The sequence below is a fragment of the Bos indicus x Bos taurus genome, chromosome 4 (genome assembly GCF_003369695.1).
Source record: "Bos indicus x Bos taurus breed Angus x Brahman F1 hybrid chromosome 4, Bos_hybrid_MaternalHap_v2.0, whole genome shotgun sequence".
Classification (NCBI taxonomy): domain Eukaryota; kingdom Metazoa; phylum Chordata; class Mammalia; order Artiodactyla; family Bovidae; genus Bos; species Bos indicus x Bos taurus.
Window position 1 is genome coordinate 34,063,333 of NC_040079.1, and position 19,625 is coordinate 34,082,957.

General features: G+C 37.3%; 1 protein-coding gene across 4 annotated transcripts in view; it reads right to left on the minus strand.

Annotated features, from left to right (window-relative positions):
- CPED1 (cadherin like and PC-esterase domain containing 1) overlaps positions 1-19,625 on the minus strand; it is a 328,240-nt gene that overhangs the window by 158,143 nt on the left and 150,472 nt on the right. For all 4 annotated transcript variants that reach the window (XR_003510710.1, XM_027539149.1, XM_027539150.1 and 1 more), the window contains 5 exons: positions 10,962-11,104; positions 9,379-9,451; positions 5,855-6,022; positions 4,534-4,638; positions 2,860-3,029 (listed from right to left, as the gene is read on the minus strand). Coding sequence is in view for 3 of the 4 variants with exons in the window: in XM_027539149.1 (XP_027394950.1) it covers positions 2,860-3,029; positions 4,534-4,638; positions 5,855-6,022; positions 9,379-9,451; positions 10,962-11,104 (659 nt within the window). In the remaining variant the exon portion in view is untranslated. The remainder of the gene's footprint in view (positions 1-2,859; positions 3,030-4,533; positions 4,639-5,854; positions 6,023-9,378; positions 9,452-10,961; positions 11,105-19,625) is intronic.

Genomic DNA, 19,625 nt, shown 5'->3' on the forward strand with positions numbered 1-19,625 from the left:
AAGCACATAAAAGATACAACCTTGAAATGCATATAAAATGAATTTTATAAAAGTTACTATATCAAGGGAATGAAATGTTTTGTATGTTAAGGCATCCCCCAAGTGAGTTCTTGTGTAATTTTTCGAATAACTTGTTTTGAAAATGTGGATTTTCATGGAAAGCATGTGATTAGAGCAAATTACACCTGCTACTTTATTTCCAGTGAAGTGAAAATTAACAGACAGTACACACACATTGATTTTAGTGTTTTCATTCTGTTCAGATTTCCACTCACTCTGTTAGGACCCTTGGATTCTGAGCCTCAAGGCACAGACAGAAGTGGTCACTTTCTTTAAATGTTGCTTTTCTGTCTATTTGTCCTCACCTTGTTGCTATAAGTGGAGGATGTTTATTTAAAAGGGTGAAGGAAGTCGTTAAAACCCACAGATAATATAGGTACGTAATACTGGCCTTTAGAGTATGAAAAACTAGAGGTGACCATTGTGAAGCTAGGGGCAATTATGAACGACTACATCTGACCTTCCTGTCAGCATGAGATCCTGGTATAAAGAATAAGACCAGAAAGAAGAGGCCAGGGTTGTAGTTCCAACTCAATTAGCTGCTCGGCTTGAGCAAATGACCCATCTTCTTAGCACCTCAGTTTCCTCATCTGGAAAACGTATATGACACCGATCCTTCTTGTGATACAGCATGAATGATAATTAAATATATACATACATACTCACTGGTAAATTTGAAGATAATTAAATTAACTAGTCTTTCTTAAAATGGCCTAGAAACAATTTATCTAATTGTTTCTTTTTTAAATTAAATTTATTTATTTTAATTGGAGGTTAATTACTTTACAATATTGTATTGGTTTTGCCATGCATCAACATGAATCCGCCACGGGTGAACATGTGCTCCCCATCCTGAACCCCTCTCCCACCTCCTTCCCCGTACCATCCCTCTGGGTCATCCCAGTGCACCAGCCCCAAGCATCCTGTATCCTGGATCGAACCTGGACTGGCGATTCATTTCTTATATGATATTATACATGTTTCAATGCCATGCTTCCAAATCATCCCACCCTCTCCCTCTCCCTCTCCCACAGAGTTGTTTCTTGATAAAGATGTCGTTTACTTATCACAGTGTTAACTTAGATAAGTCTTTCAAACTTATCTTGCTTTTCCTATAAATGAAAGAAAAACATTTCGCGCTTTTTAGATGTTAAGTGACCTTTGGATGGTATAGGAGCAGGAAAGAGAAAGTATATTAATACTTAACTACTTATCTGTGATGCAGCATACCACACGCCATGCAGTATATGAAGCTTATCTGATATAGTCTCGAAACAATTCTTGGTAGGTTGTATAATCCATAATTTACAGGTATGGAAACTGAATTGCAGAGGAAAATCTTAGCTGCTGTAATTAGTAAAATCTAAACCTAGGATTTTTGAATCCAAGTCTGTTTGATTCAAAAAAGTCCTGACTTTTTCTAACTATATTTAACAATGACATTCAGTAAATTGCATTGTGGGAAAGAATCAGTTAGGGTTAAAATTAGGCTTAAATCCAATATTCTGAATTTAAGACAAGTCAATTGCTTAACTGTGTAACAAATGTGGACCTTGAGAGAAACTTGGGGAATAAACTTTCCAAGCCTTGCATATCTCAAAGGAACTTAACTTACTTAAAGTTAAAAACAATACTTAAATAGACTTCTTGGTAAATCAAGTCTGCTCTTCCTCTGTCGATAATGATGAATGAGACAGTCTTCGATTGAGTGAGTGCAAAGAACAAACAAAGGGACATTGAGCTATATTATTTAAAACCTAACTTTCAAATAAACAAAACCTTCTATCAATCCTATTACTTCAGAGTATTGAGGGAATAAGGCCAACTGCATAAAGTTGTGGCAATTAAAGTGTGTTCTGGACCTAGGAGACGTTCTAAGAATTCTTCAACTATGTGATTATTTGTATTTTTGAACTATAAAAAAAAAAAATGTTCCTCTAGGGTTGTTTTCACTGTCTCCTGAGGCAGAAGGAAATAGGAAAGTTGGTAGAATTGAGTCCGTTCACGAGGGTGACTTCAGAGACACCGACGAGCATGGCACGGTCATCTAGTCTTTGATCCCTCTAGGTGGTTGGGTTTATTTCTGTTTTCCTGGCAATAGACAAGTCAAATACTTACTTAATTCCATCATATAAAAGGGAAGTAGACTTAGCTGGCACCGTGGGCACTGCCCCTTCCTCCACTGACTGGGGGTATCATTATGTTCACTGGACCAGCAGACTCTTATTTCCTCATTACTACCCCTCATTAGAATGGAAGTGGATGGGGGAGGCCAAGGACCTTTTCTCCTGGCCAAATGCTCCTCTCTGAGATTCCATCTTTAGAAAAAAAAAACTCTAATCTTGCGGTAGAGACAGACATATTTATAAATTTGGATACGTTTTGTCCAGAATAAACTCATGCCTCAAAAACTCTAAATGAATGTTCATACCATCCTGGCCTCCACTCTGACGGATAGTTCATAAAATAAATCTCACCTAATTCTTTCTGTCTGATGCTCCTGAAATTCAAGGATATATATCACAGGATGAAACTAGCTTGAAACTTTTATTTTTAAACTTGACTTTTGAGTGGAGTCAAGTCTTGCTGGTTTGAAAAACCGTTGGATATATTTCTGTTACAGTGTTTGAAGACCACTAGAATCATTATGGTTTCAATGTTTTAAAGAAGCTTATTTTCCAGAGCATGAATTTTTGGACACACTTCTTTTTGTTGCTTTCTTTAATATAGGCAATGCCTTTTGAAATCAATCTTTAGAGATTTTTGGGGTTGCACAATTCAAATTTGTGGCTCTCTTACCATTCCAGCGGGTGTGGCTCTGCCTTTTTATTCAGGAGCTGAAATTGTTCAAATACACTTAAAAGAGACCAGTATTGCGTCAGGATGGAACCAGGTTTTCCCATAGGACTTGTCATACCATAAAATTCACCAATCAGAGATTGAAATCCAGGAGTAGTAGACGGGAAGAGCTGAGAAGGAATATTCAAGAACAGAATATCAGAATAAGTGATGGAAAAGAAAATATAGTATTACTTGGGAAGGCTTTATATTTATTCAGATATTTTAATTAGGCATTTATTTTAAAATATATTATCAGTACCATAATTTAATTTTCTGTGTTTCTGTCAATGTAAAAGTCACTTTTTATAAGGAACTAATTTTGCTGATGTTTATATTTTCAAATGGGGTGAATTTTATTTCTCTTTTCATTGAATGAAAACAGCTATCTCCTTTCTATAGATACCCCAAAACAGCTGAATAACAGAGTTAGGTAGCAGGAAAAATAAGATGAAATCCTCTTGGATTATAAGTGTCTTATAAATGTCAGGGTGAGAGATATTAACCCGACCCAAAATAAAAAATCTATGGTCATCCTCTTTCTATTCTGAGAGTCAGATATTAATGTTTGCCTTTTCTCCTATAAAATAATTTTTCTATTCTTCACATTCTGCCAAGAGAAGTTCTTTACTTTCTTAATGTCTTAAATTAAGAATTCCTGAAGGATGAGGCCAGGTCTCTCTGATTATCTTTGTATGATATTGTGACCATAACTGTCACAAATGTAACACTTACTGTATTTAAATTAATTAAAATAATCCATCAACTAAGTTATCTTTTGAGTAATAAGCTTACTTTGAATCCTCTAAAATATGGGGTTAAGTAATAAAAATAAGTGTGAAACATTCACTAATTAAGCTAGTTAAAATTCGTACACGTAGCATCTGAATACAAATTTTTAAGTAAAAAATAAATATTTTATCCAAACATTAATAACAAATTATTAGTAGACTTTTAAAAATGCTACTTTAAAGAAACGCTTTATATAAACAAATCTTACGTAGAAAAATATGAATCCAATATAAATTATTTATATAAGGGCAGAACTAGAAACAAAGCAAGTATGAAGCATACAGATATACGTATAATGAATTATCCATTGATATTGATCAATAACTTAACAGAATCTAGGAAAATACATAGAAAATAAAATAAATGCCATTTATACTTTCAGACTGAAACCAGTAAAAGTTACAATTATTAATATTTACATTTTTTTCCCTTTGGAGTTTGCTATGGAGTTATAACAAACTATTTTATTGAATAATGTTTACTTTTATACAAACAAAGGGGGTATAATAAGCAGAAGGAAATTTTGGATACATGTAAATGTCCCAAAGCAAACAGCAAACTTCTTTAGAAAAATGTTAGCATTTCCTCCTTAAGAATTAGCAAAGCCTCCCAGCTATATTTATTCCACATTCTTTTACCTTTAGTAAGTCATGTATTATCTGCATACTCTTAAAGAATATGTATTCTGCTCATCTTAATCCTCATATCTCTAAAAAGAAGCTTACAAATATTTCTATTCCTTAAGGAAATATCTTCTAGTTTTAAGTCAAAAATCAAGTAGCTCATGGCTGATCTACTATAATCTCAGTAATCAAGAGGAATCAAAGGTCATTTTTGCTTTACCAGTTGGAATTGTCCCAAACTCCTGAGTTCCTTTATAAAAGTCATAATTGAGTTAATCTCCTCTAAAGACAGGCACCGATTTAGTTCTTTTTGATAATTTTCACCCTATACCAGGGGGAAAAAACACAACTCTTAAGCAATTGTTCCAAAGTCAAGCTATGTTTAGCACAAGTCAAAACCCAAATTTTAAACTCTAACAGCTGAGCTAATTAATTCTAAATAATGTAACAACTTCAACTCGTCAAAATGATGTCAGAATACAAGAAAACTTTATGTTTAACAAAAGAATCTGAAATAGCTCCGTAGTGCTTTGGCAGCAAGGTTGGGAACTTGGGCCCAGAAGGACAGAATAAGTGTGACAGTTTGGAAAGGCAGGAGGTCTTTTTTTAGCCTTTAGGGAACCAAAGATCAGAGCAGGAAATTTACGCATGAACCTCATGTATGTCACACCGCCATTGTCACATTTCATGGATTCCAGTAAACAGACTTACCCCCACCCCCATTTTCCTCACATTTATTTTTTCTAATGCATCCCTGAGAGCAAAAGATACACATCTTACTATTTTCTCCGGGTCAAGTGGTTCTAATTGTTTTAATGACAATCCACTCACTAAGGAAGGAAAACCGGGAACTCTAGGAATGAAGCAATAAAATCTTAGGGAGACAAGAGTCTATAACATCTTAACTCCCAAAACCATCTCTCTGTAGAGGACCATTTGTTGGTGAGACCTTTCACATTCTACTTTTCCACATTTTCCAATTACGGTTTTAAAACAGAAAGATACAGAGAAAACGATACTACACCTAGATTACTAATCTGTACAGATTTTTTCATACATCAAGAAAACTTGTACTAACAGATCACAAAAATTAACCAGTCTTCCTCTGAAGCACTATTCCCTAATCATCATCTAACTGTTAACCAGATGTAACTGCTTAAAAAAAAAAGAGTATTATAACTTCAGCCCCTTGATTTTAATCTAGAGCACTAACAACTTCCAAAAGGTTCAGGTATTCCTTAACAGTATTCTATAATACTTAACATGCATTATGCATTATAAGAACAAAATTCCCTTGGGAATTAGGAGCTGATTTACTTCATTTTCAACTTCATTTACTTCAATTTCATCATAGTCGGTCATTCACATACTTAGTAGACACAAAAATAATATTGATCCTTACATCAGAAAAATATTAAGAGGTTTATATAATAGGTACAAATCAATTTCAAATGAATTATCAAGTTGCTTAACTGCACAGTAAAGAAAATGATACTTAAAGATGAATGAAAAATACTTGTCAGTAAAAAATATGCGCTTACCTTAACTACGGCTGATCTATAAAGTCTCTGAAATATCTCAGAAAATATGGAAAGGGAAGAGTCATTAGACAGGAGAAAACTGAAAGTATCCTTTAAAAGAAATTCTTCTATGTTTTGGTCCTCAAAGGCCATATCATCATCATCTTGAAAATTTAAATGCTCATGCACCTGTGAAAGAGTTAAATAACAGCAAATATTTTTTATTGACTCACTTTTAATGCAGTGGAATCACTTCTAAGACATGATTCATTTCCCGTTGGATTACAGATCAGAACTGACATCTAGTGGTCCTTTTGGAGGTCAACAATTTTATAAAAATCTAAGTACTGTTATTTCCAAAATATGATCCCCAGGTGGTGCTAGTGGTAAAGAACCCACCTGCCAATGCAGGAGACGTAAGAGACACAGGTTTGATCCCTGAGTCGGGAAGATCCCCTGGAGGAAGGCATGGTAACCCACTCCAATAGTCTTGCCTGGAGAATCCCCTGGACAGAGGAGCCTGGTGGGCCACAGTACACGGGGCAGCAAAGAGTCGGACACGACCGAAGTGACTTAGCATGCATGCAAGTAAGTACATTACTGTTTTATAGAATCATATCAGTTTATCTTAAAAATATCATTGATGAACTTGTGTTCATGGAAATAATATATAATACCTCTAAGCAATAAATTTTGTAAAATCATAATGTAAACTATTAGCTTTGTGGGTAAAATAATGAATAAATGAACGATAAAAGATGTAGATTCATAAAATTTTAGAATTTTAGGTATAAATCTTTGAATCGACCAAATGTTTGCATCACGTATAATGCAATCAGTCTCCTTGTGTTATAATCTGAAAACCAGTCAATACAGTAGGAAGTCAAACTCTTGTTGAACAAATGTTTTTTCTTTTTTTATTGAAGTATAGCTGATGTACAATACTATGTAAGTTGCACATATACAATATATGTGTGCTGCATGCTCAGTTGCTCAATCATGTTTGACTCTTTGTGATACCCTGGATTGTAGCCCGCCAGGCTCCTTTGTCTACGGGATTTCCCTGGCAAGAAAACTGGAATGGGTTGCCATTTCCTACTCCAGGGTATGCATAAATTTTATTCAGTTTCTCTTGCCATATCATAAATTATCTTTCTATAGACTAACGGAGTCAACTTTTAAAACCTTCTTGCCACTAAGGGAAATTCTGGATTAAAAATATGTTGGAGGAGATGATATGAATGAGTTAATTTAAGATGAAGTAAAAGAATCAGAGTGTACAAAAAACATGCTTCAATTTATATATATTCATACAAATATTGAAAACAAATATTCCAAAAATTCCTATGGTTTTAAAGTTAAAATATAGGCCAGTGTTAAACTAAATATCTATATGTAAAGAATAAAGGAGTTAACTTATGTGATAAGCTAGATCAGTCAGTTCAGTCACTCAGTTGTATCCGACCCTTTGCGACCCCATGAATCGCAGCACGCCAGGCCTCCCTGTCCATCACCAACTCCCGGAGTTCACCCAGACTCACGTCCATCGAGTCAGTGATGCCATCCAGCCATCTCATCCTCTGTCGTCCCCTTCTCCTCCTGCCCCCAATCCCTCCCAGCATCATAGTCTTTTCCAATGAGTCAACTCTTCCTGTGAGGTGGCCAAAGTCCTGCAGTTTCAGCTTTAGCATCATTCCTTCCAAAGAAATCCCAGGGCTGATCTCCTTCAGAATGGACTGGTTGGATCTCCTTGCAGTCCAAGGGACTCTCAAGAATCTTCTCCAACACCACAGTTCAAAAGCATCAATTCTTTGGCGCTCAGCCTTCTTCACAGTCCAACTCTCACATCCATACACGACCACAGGAAAAACCATAGCCTTGACTAGACGGATCTTTGTTGGCAAAGAAATGTCTCTGCTTTTCAATATGCTATCTAGGTTGGTCAAAATTTTCCTTCCAAGGAGTAAGTGTCTTTTAATTTCATGGCTGCAGTCACCATCTGCAGTAATTTTGGAGCCCCAAAAAACAAAGTCTGACACTGTTTCCACTGTTTCCCCATCTATTTCCCATGAAATGATGGGACCAGATGCCATGATCTTCGTTTTCTGAATGTTGAGCATTAAGCCAACTTTTTCACTCTCCACTTTCACTTTCATCAAGAGGCTTTTGAGTTCCTCTTCACTTTCTGCCATAAGGGTGGTGTCATCTGCATATCTGAGGTTATTGATATTTCTCCCGGCAATCTTGAGTCCAGCTTGTATTTCTTCCAGCCCAGCGTTTCTCATGATGTACTCTGCATATAACTTAAGTAAGCAGGGTGACAATATACAGCCTTGACGTACTCCTTTTCCTATTTGGAACCAGTCTGTTGTTCCATGCCCAGTTCTAACTGTTGCTTCCTGACCTGCATACAAATTTCTCAAGAGGCAGATCAGGTGGTCTGGTATTCCCATCTCTTTCAGAATTGTCCACAGTTTATTGTGATCCACACAGTCAAAGGCTTTGGCATAGTAAATAAAGCAGAAATAGATGCTTTTCTGGAACTCTCTTGCTTTTTCCATGATCCAGCAGATGTTGGCAATTTGATCTCTGGTTCCTCTGCCTTTTCTAAAACCAGCTTGAACATCAGGAAGTTCACGGTTCACATATTGCTGAAGCCTGGCTTGGAGAATTTTGAGCATTACTTTACTAGCATGTGAGATGAGTGCAATTGTGCGGTAGTTTGAGTATTCTTTGGCATTGCCTTTCTTTGGGATTGGAATGAAAACTGACCTTTTCCAGTCCTGTGGCCACTGCTGAGTCTTCCAAATTTGCTGGCATTTTTTATTAACTAGATGTCTGCTACTGCTAAGTCACGTCAGTTGTGTCCGACTCTGTGTGACCCCATAGACGGCAGCCCACTAGGCTCCCCTGTCCCTCGGATTCTCCAGGCAAGAATACTGGAGTGGGTTGCCATTGCCTTCTCCAATGCATGAAAGTGAAAAGTGAAAGTGAAGTCGCTCAGTCGTGTCCGACTCTTAGCCACCCCATGGACTGCAGCCTACCAGGCTCCTCCACCCATGGGATTTTCCAGGCAAGAGTACTGGAGTGGGTCACCAGTGCCTTCTTCAGCTAGATGTCTATTTTCCTGCATTAACACATACTCAGCTTTATGCCACATTACTTCATAAATAGTGGTTGAACCATAAAAACAAAATGTGTGTTTGTTCAACAGGAAAGCAGAGTGGGCACTGTAACTCAAATCATGGACTCTCCATATACTAGTTAATTCTTTGAACTACAGCAAGAATACTGGCACGGGTTGCCATTCCCTTCTCCTGGGGCTCTTCCCGACCCAGGGGTCAAACGAAGCCTCATCGCTTGTGTCACCTGCATTGAAGGCAGAGTGTTTACCGTCTGAGCTACCAAGGAAGCACAAATATAAGTTTGTTGTAAGTTTGATGCATGTTGCATTTATTGATTGGTTACAATGAATGAAAACAACAACACACACACACACCCTTCAGCCAAAAGGAAAGCTCCCGTGAGCACTCTGGCATACTCACCTGAAGTACTACAGGGGACCTGACACTGCCGTAACCAATATCGAAAGTTAAAAGTTGAAAACATAATCTGCATCTGAAATAAAAACACAGGATAACAATAAAAAGGAATGAAATAGTGCCTTTTGCAGAGAGGTGGATGGACCTAGAGATTGCCAGGCAGAGTGAAATAAGTCAGAAACACAAATACCGTATAGTGTCACTTACACGTGGAATCTAGAAAGATGGTAGAGATGAACTCATCTGCAAAGCAGAAATAGAATCACAGATGGAGAGAACAAACTTGTGGTTACCAAGCAGGTAATGGGGGTGGGATGAATTGGTGGTTTGGGATTGACATATATATATATATTACTATGTATAAAATGGATAATTAATGAGAACCTTGGAGAAGGCAATGGCACCCCACTCCAGTACTCTTGCCTGGAAAATCCCATGGATGGAGGAGCCTGGTAGGCTGCAGTCCATGGGGTCGCCAAGAGTCAGACATGACTGAGCGACCACTTTCATGCATTGGAGAAGGAAATGGCAGCCCACTCCAGTGTTCTTGCCTGGAGAATCCAAGGGATGGGGGAGCCCGGTGGGCTGCCGTCTATGGGGTCACACAGAGTTGGACACAACTGATGCGACTTAGCAATGAGAACCTGTAGGATAGCACAGGGAGCTCTACTCAATGTTCTGTGGTACCTAAATAGGAAGGAAATCTAAAAGAGTGGATACATGTATATGTACAGCTGATTGATGCACAGCAGAAAGTAACACAACATTGTAAAGCAACTGTACTCTAATAAAAATAAAATAAAAACAACAGATGGTAACAAAGATGTGTTATATTTGCTATGTTTACTGTATTATTTGGTACTACATCATTAATAATCACTGTGGTTAAATTTCAACGTCTATACTGATTACAAAGAGCAGTGGCTTAGATAATCTAAAATTAAATACAATTTATCTTTGGATTTGGAACCTGTTTCATTACCTACAGAAAATACAGATATATAAAAAGTATTCATAACTCATTAAATGAAACAATGAAGTTGACTCCATAAACACACAATATGGGAAAGGAACCTCTCCCACTTCTCCATGCTAAGCATTCTTATTCACATAGAAAGCATGATAAAACTTATATGGAGGCACCTCCTTTTCTTAACATGCTAGATTTAACATTTCCCTAGAAAAAGGCATTAAATTATATTCAAGTAAACTGGATGAGATGTGGAGATAAGAGTTATTGAATTTTGTTAATAAAAGCACATAAATAAAAATATAATTAGTCAATGGAAAGCATATATGATAAAAATAGGTGAGCTTGAAAGGGGTTACAATTTAAAAAATAATTTACATATTAACTGTGCTTTATTTTTTGTCACCACTGTTTAAATACTGTGAGTCTTTAACATACTCTGAACTTTTAGGGTCTACAAATTACAAAACATAAGTTTAGAAGTTCATACTTTATATTACATACAAATTTCCAAGTAGCACCTACTTGTGATAATTAAGATACATTTTTATTAACAATCAATTTTTAGAAGGTAGGTTTTTTGGTTTTTTTTTTTAACATTAAAATTTGCTTTTACCTTTGAAAGATCTTTGGTCCCAGAGTAGATGTTTCACTGAATACTTCAGCTGCTAGTAGGAGTTTGCTAATGGCTTCCCTCATGGTATCAAAAGCCTGAAGAGGTGAACTGGCTCTCAGGAATGTCTCAAAAAATGTTTGCAGCTGTGAACAAAGTAAAGGATTCATATGTTTAAAGGACAATTTCAGTTTGTCTCTCTATCATTTCCAAATGAACAATGTGAAAGATCTCTTCAGGTTATCTGTCTTTGACGCACTCAAAAAAACTCCTTAAAAAGGAAAATTTGATCATCTAAGATATATATAAAGTATACTGAAAGAGTATATAATATACGTAAGGTATATTGTATAATAAATATATATTATCACATATTATACAATGTGATATATATTATATACGTTTAAAAACATATTACAAGCCTTCTGATTGAATGTGGGATACCAAAATATCTCGCAATTTAAGTTATTTTAAAGGCGCTTACTCCATTTTTCTCCTCATTCCATGGCATCTCACCATGGAAAGTGAAGTGCGAGTATCACAGAGCTTGTGATTGAACTGCCAAGTTGAACTTGGGACACTTCATCTAGGTAAACTTGGACTTGCAACTCACTTCGAATTTTTGTGTCTTTTCTTTAAAATGAGTTACAACCTACCAACAAGAGAGTTGCCAAATCAGAAGTCACTGTAAAATACAAAATTTAAGTCTAAGCTTTTTATTATTATTCCTTTCCTGCATGATTTTTGTATGAGAACGAAAAGAACTACATCAAAATTGCTTCTTCTTCTTCATGGTGTGGGAGCTCTAGCCAACCAGGAAAGAATCTAAGAAAATCTCAGTGTCCTGAAATTTTCATTTCAGGCTTTGTATGACTGGAGAGAATGGGGCCTCATTACAAAAATGGGCAGGATGTTAGGTTTATGCCTTCAAAGAAACACAAATAGCTATTTTTATTTGCTTAAATATTAAAATAATCACAACCACAAAACTATATCTTCAGAATGCTCAACACCAAGGCTCAAGTCAAACTTTTTAAAAAGTATAAAATAAACCTCATATTGATTCATAAACTGTCTCTGGGTAAGCATACACTTTCAAAAATGAAGAACAAAAAATATTTTCAGAAAAAACATGCAGCAGGTATACTACTAATATTTTTGGAAGAACAGACTAAATTTATCTAAGCTGTGTAAGACTGCAAAGGGAAAAACTTTGGTTGCTCTAATAATGAAGGACAGATACTGGCACAAATCACCTGAGGGAGATGGTAAATGTATCTTTAAAATATACAAGCAAAATTCCCCCAAAAGAAACAAATGCTGACTTCATAAACTTTTCCCAGCTGAAAAACAGAAACATAATGAGATATACACTTTAAGACCCTATAAACACGTCATTAGCATTTGGCAATTGGGATGTTTTTCCTTCTCTGAGGACTAAGGAAAATGAATGCAGTAATTGTAGGATCAAAAGAAAACAAATCCAGGCTAACACTAGAAGTATTAACACCCTTGAGTCAAAACAGAGTAACATGTTTTTCCAAAGAAAAGTAACTCATCACATTTCACTCAGTTCACCATATTACATAGAAAGGGTTACTGATAATATTATTGCATTTTCCCATTTATATGTTTCCTGAATATCACAGGGGTCAAGGTTAATAATTTAAGAAGGTTGGAAACGTTTGTGTAACACATAGGATCTGTAAGATTGATTATCAAATTATATCCTCCATGGTGAAAAATAATTAGCAAATTAATGTTTAGGGTTGTATTTATTCTTCTACTGTGGAAATGTATATTTCTTAATTTTTGACTGTAATTAATTGTCACATGTAAATTCCAGAATTACACAGGTAATTTCGCATGTGTAAGCACTGTGTGCTGAACTTCGGAGGACAAGGTACTTAGCACAGTAGCCTCTATAGATTTAGAGGCTAAAAGTCCCAGGTTCAACTTTGATTCTGTGCCTGTAAATTGCGAGGCCTTGTGAGTCTACTAACAGTAACTTTATAGATGTATTGCTAGGATTAAATCAGAGAATGGACTCTCACATAAAAGTCCACCACCACCCATCAGACATCAAATACTCAGTACACATTAGCTTATTTTATTAATTAAAACAAAAGTCCACAGCATTCCTTCAAAGATGAACATTTAAAATATATCTGATAAGCCTTTCAATAAAATAGATCCCATACATGTCCCAGGAGAAATGAAAGCAGAGAACTGAAGGACCAAAATCTTTCCTCCCATTTCCCTAAAACTCAGACTGCTAAGAGGAGAACTACCCTCAACCTACAATCATGTAGCAGGGGGACAAGACACAGCTGCCATTACAAACAGAAATGTGGAGGGAAGAGATAGCAGTGATATTTAAAAAGCACAATTCAAAAAAAGAGACTTCTTTCATTTTTCTATTTGTTCTGTTACCAGTCTTTATCTCTATATCCATTTCCTTCTATTTCATTACATGCATTTCCACTTATCTAAGTCCTTCAAGTCAAAGAAGATTTTAGATGAGTTGCTTCTTTAATTTATTTAGTACTGTGGCAAGCAAACTACATATGTAGGAAGTGAAAGTAGACTTATGCAAATACTTTTTTTTTTTTAATCATCAACTTTCAGCAGGTTGTCCAGAGAGGGCAAAATAGTTATGTCAATTATTGAAACTAATCCAGGGAGGCTAAGTGGAAGAATTCTTTGAGTGTCTGCTCATTTTGTTTTTCGTTATACTAACTGTATTTTCTTGGTCAAATACCTGAGTTTTATGTATCTCAATGTGCTCACATGTAGAAAAAGAGAAATGTGTTTAATGATCTCATGAGACAATGTCAAATCTGAGATTATTTGATAGTAATTCCATTCAAAGTTATCAGAACCCACTTCTCACTCAGGAGCTTCCTTAACCCAAGCACAAATGTTACTTGAAATAACATCTTCACTTTCACTGCTAAGTTAAAGTCAGCCATGAACTCAAATATCATGGAGACATCCTTGTCTCTAGATCAAGACTTTTAATAGATGTTTTTAAATTACCTAAACATGAGACTATAAGATCCCAGGGAAAGCAGTGCCTTGGTAGTGAGGTAAAAATGAATAAAAGAAGATCTTAAAATGTTTCACAAGACATGAAACTGTTTTATGAACTATAAATTTTCCTACTTCAGTGCAAAAATGAAATACAAATTAAATGCAAATAAATTATGTACAAAATGACCTTGTAAGATCAGGGCTGTAAAACCAGGCAGTTAAAGCATCACCATTGGTTTGTACTTGTGTAAAATTCAAGCAATAAACCAATAAGGTATTTGTAATTTTCACATCTATCCATTCAAGGAACTTCCTGAAATATTTGTAAATGGGTTGAAATAATCAACTAAAAATGGAAGGACAAGAGAAACTGAGGATGGACTTCAAAATATTTGTAGGAAAACTTCAGTTAGGTTTTTGATAGCTTAAAATATTTCTAAATTGCCCTTATATTCACCTCATTCTCCGACTCCACTTTCACAGCCCCTCCTGCACTAAATTCTGGGCTTCACCCAGCTGATTTCCTTGATCCACCCATGAGATCTTCGGCAGATTGTTCTCGGTGGCAAAAGACGCTGTTCTGTTAAACCTGCTAACTGTCCATGGTGATGCTCTCACCGCCAGTCCGTGAGCTCTGTCAGGGCAGACACTGTACCGTTTTATCTTTGAGTGGCCAGTATCTAACACAGGACAGGTATTAAGTAAATACTGTTGAGTAAATAAACCTAAGTATAGTATTACAGAAACCACAGAGACTTTGATAAAAGAAATAGCTCACTGGAGCTTCTGGATAACAAATTTTCTCCCTACGACAGACAACATGTGTATCTCTCATTTCCATATCAGGAGAGAGGGAAGATGAGCATTCTTCTGGTGACCTGTAATAAAATCTTTGAAAAATAGAAGCTCACAGCTGTTCAAGAGAATTTCTAAGATAAGAAAATTTAATATGAGTTAAAACATGGGATGAAAGATTAACCAATATTAGAGGGTTCTTTTTTTAAGTCATGTTCTTGACTAACTGGGAAACTCTAGCAGAATGTTGATATTTCAATATTTTGAATTTTCAGTAGTTAATAGGATTGTATCTTATTAAAGTTTACCAGAATTTCTCTCAATATTAATGTGGGAGAGGGGAGCTTTCATTTTCTCAAAGTAAAGAAGTATATTAGTAATTAACAACAGTTTGTACCAACAAGCATATGAGAAGATCTCAATATCATTCAGATCAGATCAGTCGCTCAGTCGTGTCCGACTCTTTGTGACCCCATGAATCACAGCACGCCAGGCCTCCCTGTCCATCACCAACCCCCAGAGTTCACCCAGACTCACATCCATCAAGTCAGTGATGCCATCCAGCCATCTCATCCTCTGTCGTCCCCTTCTCCTCTTGCCCCCAATCCCTCCCAGCATCAGAGTCTTTTCCAATGAGTCAACTCTTCGCATGAGGTGGCCAAAGTCCTGCAGTTTCAGCTTTAGCATCATTCCTTCCAAAGAAATCCCAGGGCTAATCTCCTTCAGAATGGACTGGTTGGATCTCCTTGCAGTCCAAGGGACTCTCAAGAGTCTTCTCCAATACCACAGTTCAAAAGTATCAATTCTTTGGCACTCAGCCTTCTTCACAGTCCAACCCTCACATACATACATGACCACTGGAAAAACCATAGCCTTGACTAGACGAAATTTTGTTGGCAAAGTAATGTCTCTGCTTTTGAATATGCTATCTAGGTTGGTCATAACTTTCCTTCCAAGGAGTAAACGTCTTTTAATTTCATGGCTGCAGTCACCATCTGTAGTGATTTTGGAGCCCAGAAAAATAAATTCTGACACTGTTTCCACTGTTTCCCCATCTATTTCCCATGAAGTGACAGGACCGGATGCCAAGATCTTCGTTTTCTGAATGTTGAGCTTTAAGCCAACTTTTTCACTCTCCACTTTCACTTTCATCAAGAGGCTTTTGAGTTCCTCTTCATTTTCTGCCATAAGAGTGGTGTCCTCTGCATATCTGAGGTTATTGATATTTCTCCCAGCAATCTTGATTCCAGCTTGGGTTTCTTCCAGTCCAGCTTTTCTCATGATGTACTCTACATATAAGTTAAATAAACAAGGTGACAATATACAGCCTTGACATACTCCTTCTCCTATTTGGAACCAGTCTGTTGTTCCATGTCCAGTTCTAACTGTTGCTTCCTGACCTGCATACAAATTTCTCAAGAGGCAGGTCAGGTGGTCTGGTATTCCCATCTCTTTCAGAATTGTCCACAGTTTATTGTGATCCACAGTCAAAGGCTTTGGCATAGTAAATAAAGCAGAAATAGATGCTTTTCTGGAACTCTCTTGCTTTTTCCATGATCCAGTGGATGTTGGCAATTTGATCTCTGGTTCCTGTGCCTTTTCTAAAACCAGGTTGAACATCAGGAAGTTCATGGTTTACATATTGCTGAAGCCTGGCTTGGAGCATTTTGAGCATTACTTTACTAGTGTGTGAGATGAGTGCAATTGTGCGGTAGTTTGAGCATTCTTTGGCATTGCATTTCTTTGGGATTGGAATGAAAACTGACTTTTTCCAGTCCCGTGGCCACTGCTGAGTTTTCCACATTTGCTGGAATATTGAGTGCAGCACTTTCACAGCATCATCTTTCAGGATTTGAAATAGCTCCACTGGAATTCCATCAGCTCCACTAGCTTTGTTCATAGTGATGCTTTCTAAGGCCCACTTGACTTCACATTCCAGGATGTCTGGCTCTAGGTCAGTGATCACACCATCGTGATTATCTGAGTCGTGAAGATCTTTTTTGTACAGTTCTTCTGTGTATTCTTGCCATCTCTTCTTAATGTCTTCTGCTTCTGTTAGGTCCATACCATTTCTGTCCTTTATCGAGCCCATCTTTGCATGAAATGTTCCTTTGGTATCTCTGATTTTCTTGACGAGATCCCTAGTCCTTCCCATTCTGTTGTTTTCCTCTATTTCTTTGCATTGATTGCTGAAGAAGGCTTTCTTAACTCTTCTTGCTATTTTTTGGAACTCTGCATTCAGATGCTTATATCTTTCCTTTTCTCCTTTGCTTTTCACTTCTCTTCTTTTCACAGCTATTTGTAAGGCCTCCCCAGACAGCCATTTTGCTTTTTTGCATTTCTTTTCCATGGGGATGGTCTTGATCCCTGTCTCCTATACAATGCCACGAACCTCATTCCATAGTTCATCAGGCACTCTATCTATCAGATCTAGGCCCTTAAATCTATTTCTCACTTCCATTGTATAATCATAAGGGATTTGATTTAGGTCATACCTAATGGTCTAGTGGTTTTCCCTACTTTCTTCAATTTAAGTCTGAATTTGGCAATAAGGAGTTCATGGTCTGAGCCGCAGTCAGCTCCTGGTCTTGTTTGTGCTGACTGTATAGAGCTTCTCCATCTTTGGCTGCAAAGAATATAATCAATTTGATTTTGGTGTTGACCATCTGGTGATGTCCAGTGGTCATGGTGGAGAGATCTGATAGAATGTGGTCCACTGGAGAAGGGAATGGCAAACCACTTCAGTATTCTTGCCTTGAGAACCCCATGATCGGTATGAAAAGGCAAAATGATAGGATACTGAAAGAGAAACTCCCCAGGTCAGTAGGTGCCCAATATGCTACTGGAGATGAGTGGAGAAATAACTCCAGAAAGAATGAAGGGATGGAGCCAAAGCAAAAAGAATACCCAGCTGTGGATGTGACTGGTGAAAGAAGCAAGGTCCGATGCTGTAAAGAGCAATATTGCATAGGAACCTGGAATGTCAGGTCCATGAATCAAGGCAAATTGGAAGTGGTCAAACAAGAGATGGCAAGAGTGAATGTCAACATTCTAGGTATCAGCGAACTGAAATGGACTGGAATGGGTGAATTTAATTCATATGACCATTATATCTACTACTGTGGGCAGGAATCCCTCAGAAGAAATGGAGTGGCCATCATGGTCAACAAAAGAGTCCAAAATGCAGTACTTGGATGCAATCTCAAAAACGACAGAATGATCTCTGTTTGTTTCCAAGGCAAACCATTCAATATCACAGTAATCCAAGTCTATGCCCCAACCAGTAATGCTGAAGAAGCTGAAGTTGAACGGTTCTATGAAGACATACAAGACCTTTTAGAACTAACACCCAAAAAAGATGTCCTTTTCATTATAGGAGACTGGAATGCAAAAGTAGGAAGTCAAGAAACACCTGGAGTAACAGGCAAATCTGGCCTTGGAATAGGGAATGAAGCAGGGCAAAGACTAATAGAGTTTTACCAAGAAATCAATATCATTAGTCATTAGCAAAATGCAAATCAAAACCACAATGAGATATTACCCCACATCCATTAGGATGACTACTATCAAAAAACCCATAAAATATTAAGTGTGAGAAAGGATATGAAGAAATCAGAACCCTAGAGCACTGTTGGTAGGAATGTTAAGTGGTGCAGACACTTATGCAAAACAGTATGAAGGTTCCTCAAGAAATCAAAATAGAATTATCATAGGATGCAGAAATTCAAATTCTGGATACAGAGCCAAAAGAATTGGAAACAAGTTCTTAAAGATTTATTTGTTCACTCTTGTTCACGGCAGTATTATTCACATAGCTAAAAAGTGGAAGCAACTCAAGTATACATCCATGGACGAATGGATAGACAAAAGATAGAATAGACAGACAATGTAATATTGAAAGTAAGTGAAAGTGTTAGTCGGTCAGTCATGTCCAACTCTTTGAGACCCCATGGATGTAGCCTGCCAGGCTTCTCTGTCCATGGAATTCTCCAGGAAAGAATACTGGAGTGGGTTGACATTCCCTTCTCCAGGGGATCTTCCTGATCCAGGGATTGAACTCGGGTCTCTTGCATTGCAGGCAGATTCTTTACCATCTGAGCCACAAGGGAAGCTCAGTGTAATATTATTCAACCTTAAAAAGGAAAGACACTGCAATTCAGATGAACCTTAAAGATATTATGCTAGGTGAAATACTCTAGTCACAAAAGACACTGTATGATTTCACTTATACAAAGTATCTAGAGTAGTCAGGTTCCTAGAAACAGAAAATAAAATAGTGGTTGCCAGTGGCTAGGGGGAGGGAGAAATGCAAAGTTGTTTCATGAGTATATAATTTCAGTTCTGCAAAAATTCTGGAGACTGATTGTGTGTGTGTGTTAGTCCCTCAGTCGTGTCCAACTCTTTTCGACCCCATGGACGGTAGCCCATCAGGCTCCTCTGTCCCTGGGATTTTTCAGGGACAGAGGAGCCTCCTCCATCCATGGGATTCTTCAGGCAAGAATACAAGAATGGTTTGCCATTTCCTTCTCTGGGAGATCTTCCCAACCCAGGGGTCGAACCCGGGTCTCCCACATTGCAGGCAGATTCTTTACTGTTTGAGCCACCAGGGAAGCCAATCATACAACAATATAAATATATTTAATAGTACTGAACCATACACTTAAAATGGTTAAGATGGTAAATTTTATGTACACATTGCATGCATGCATGCTCAGTTGCTTCAGTCATGTCCAACTCTTTGCAATCCTATGGACTGTAGCCTGCCAGGCTCCTCTGTCCATGGGATTCTCCAGGCAAAAATACTGGAGTAGGCTGCCATGCTCTCCTCCAGGGGATCTT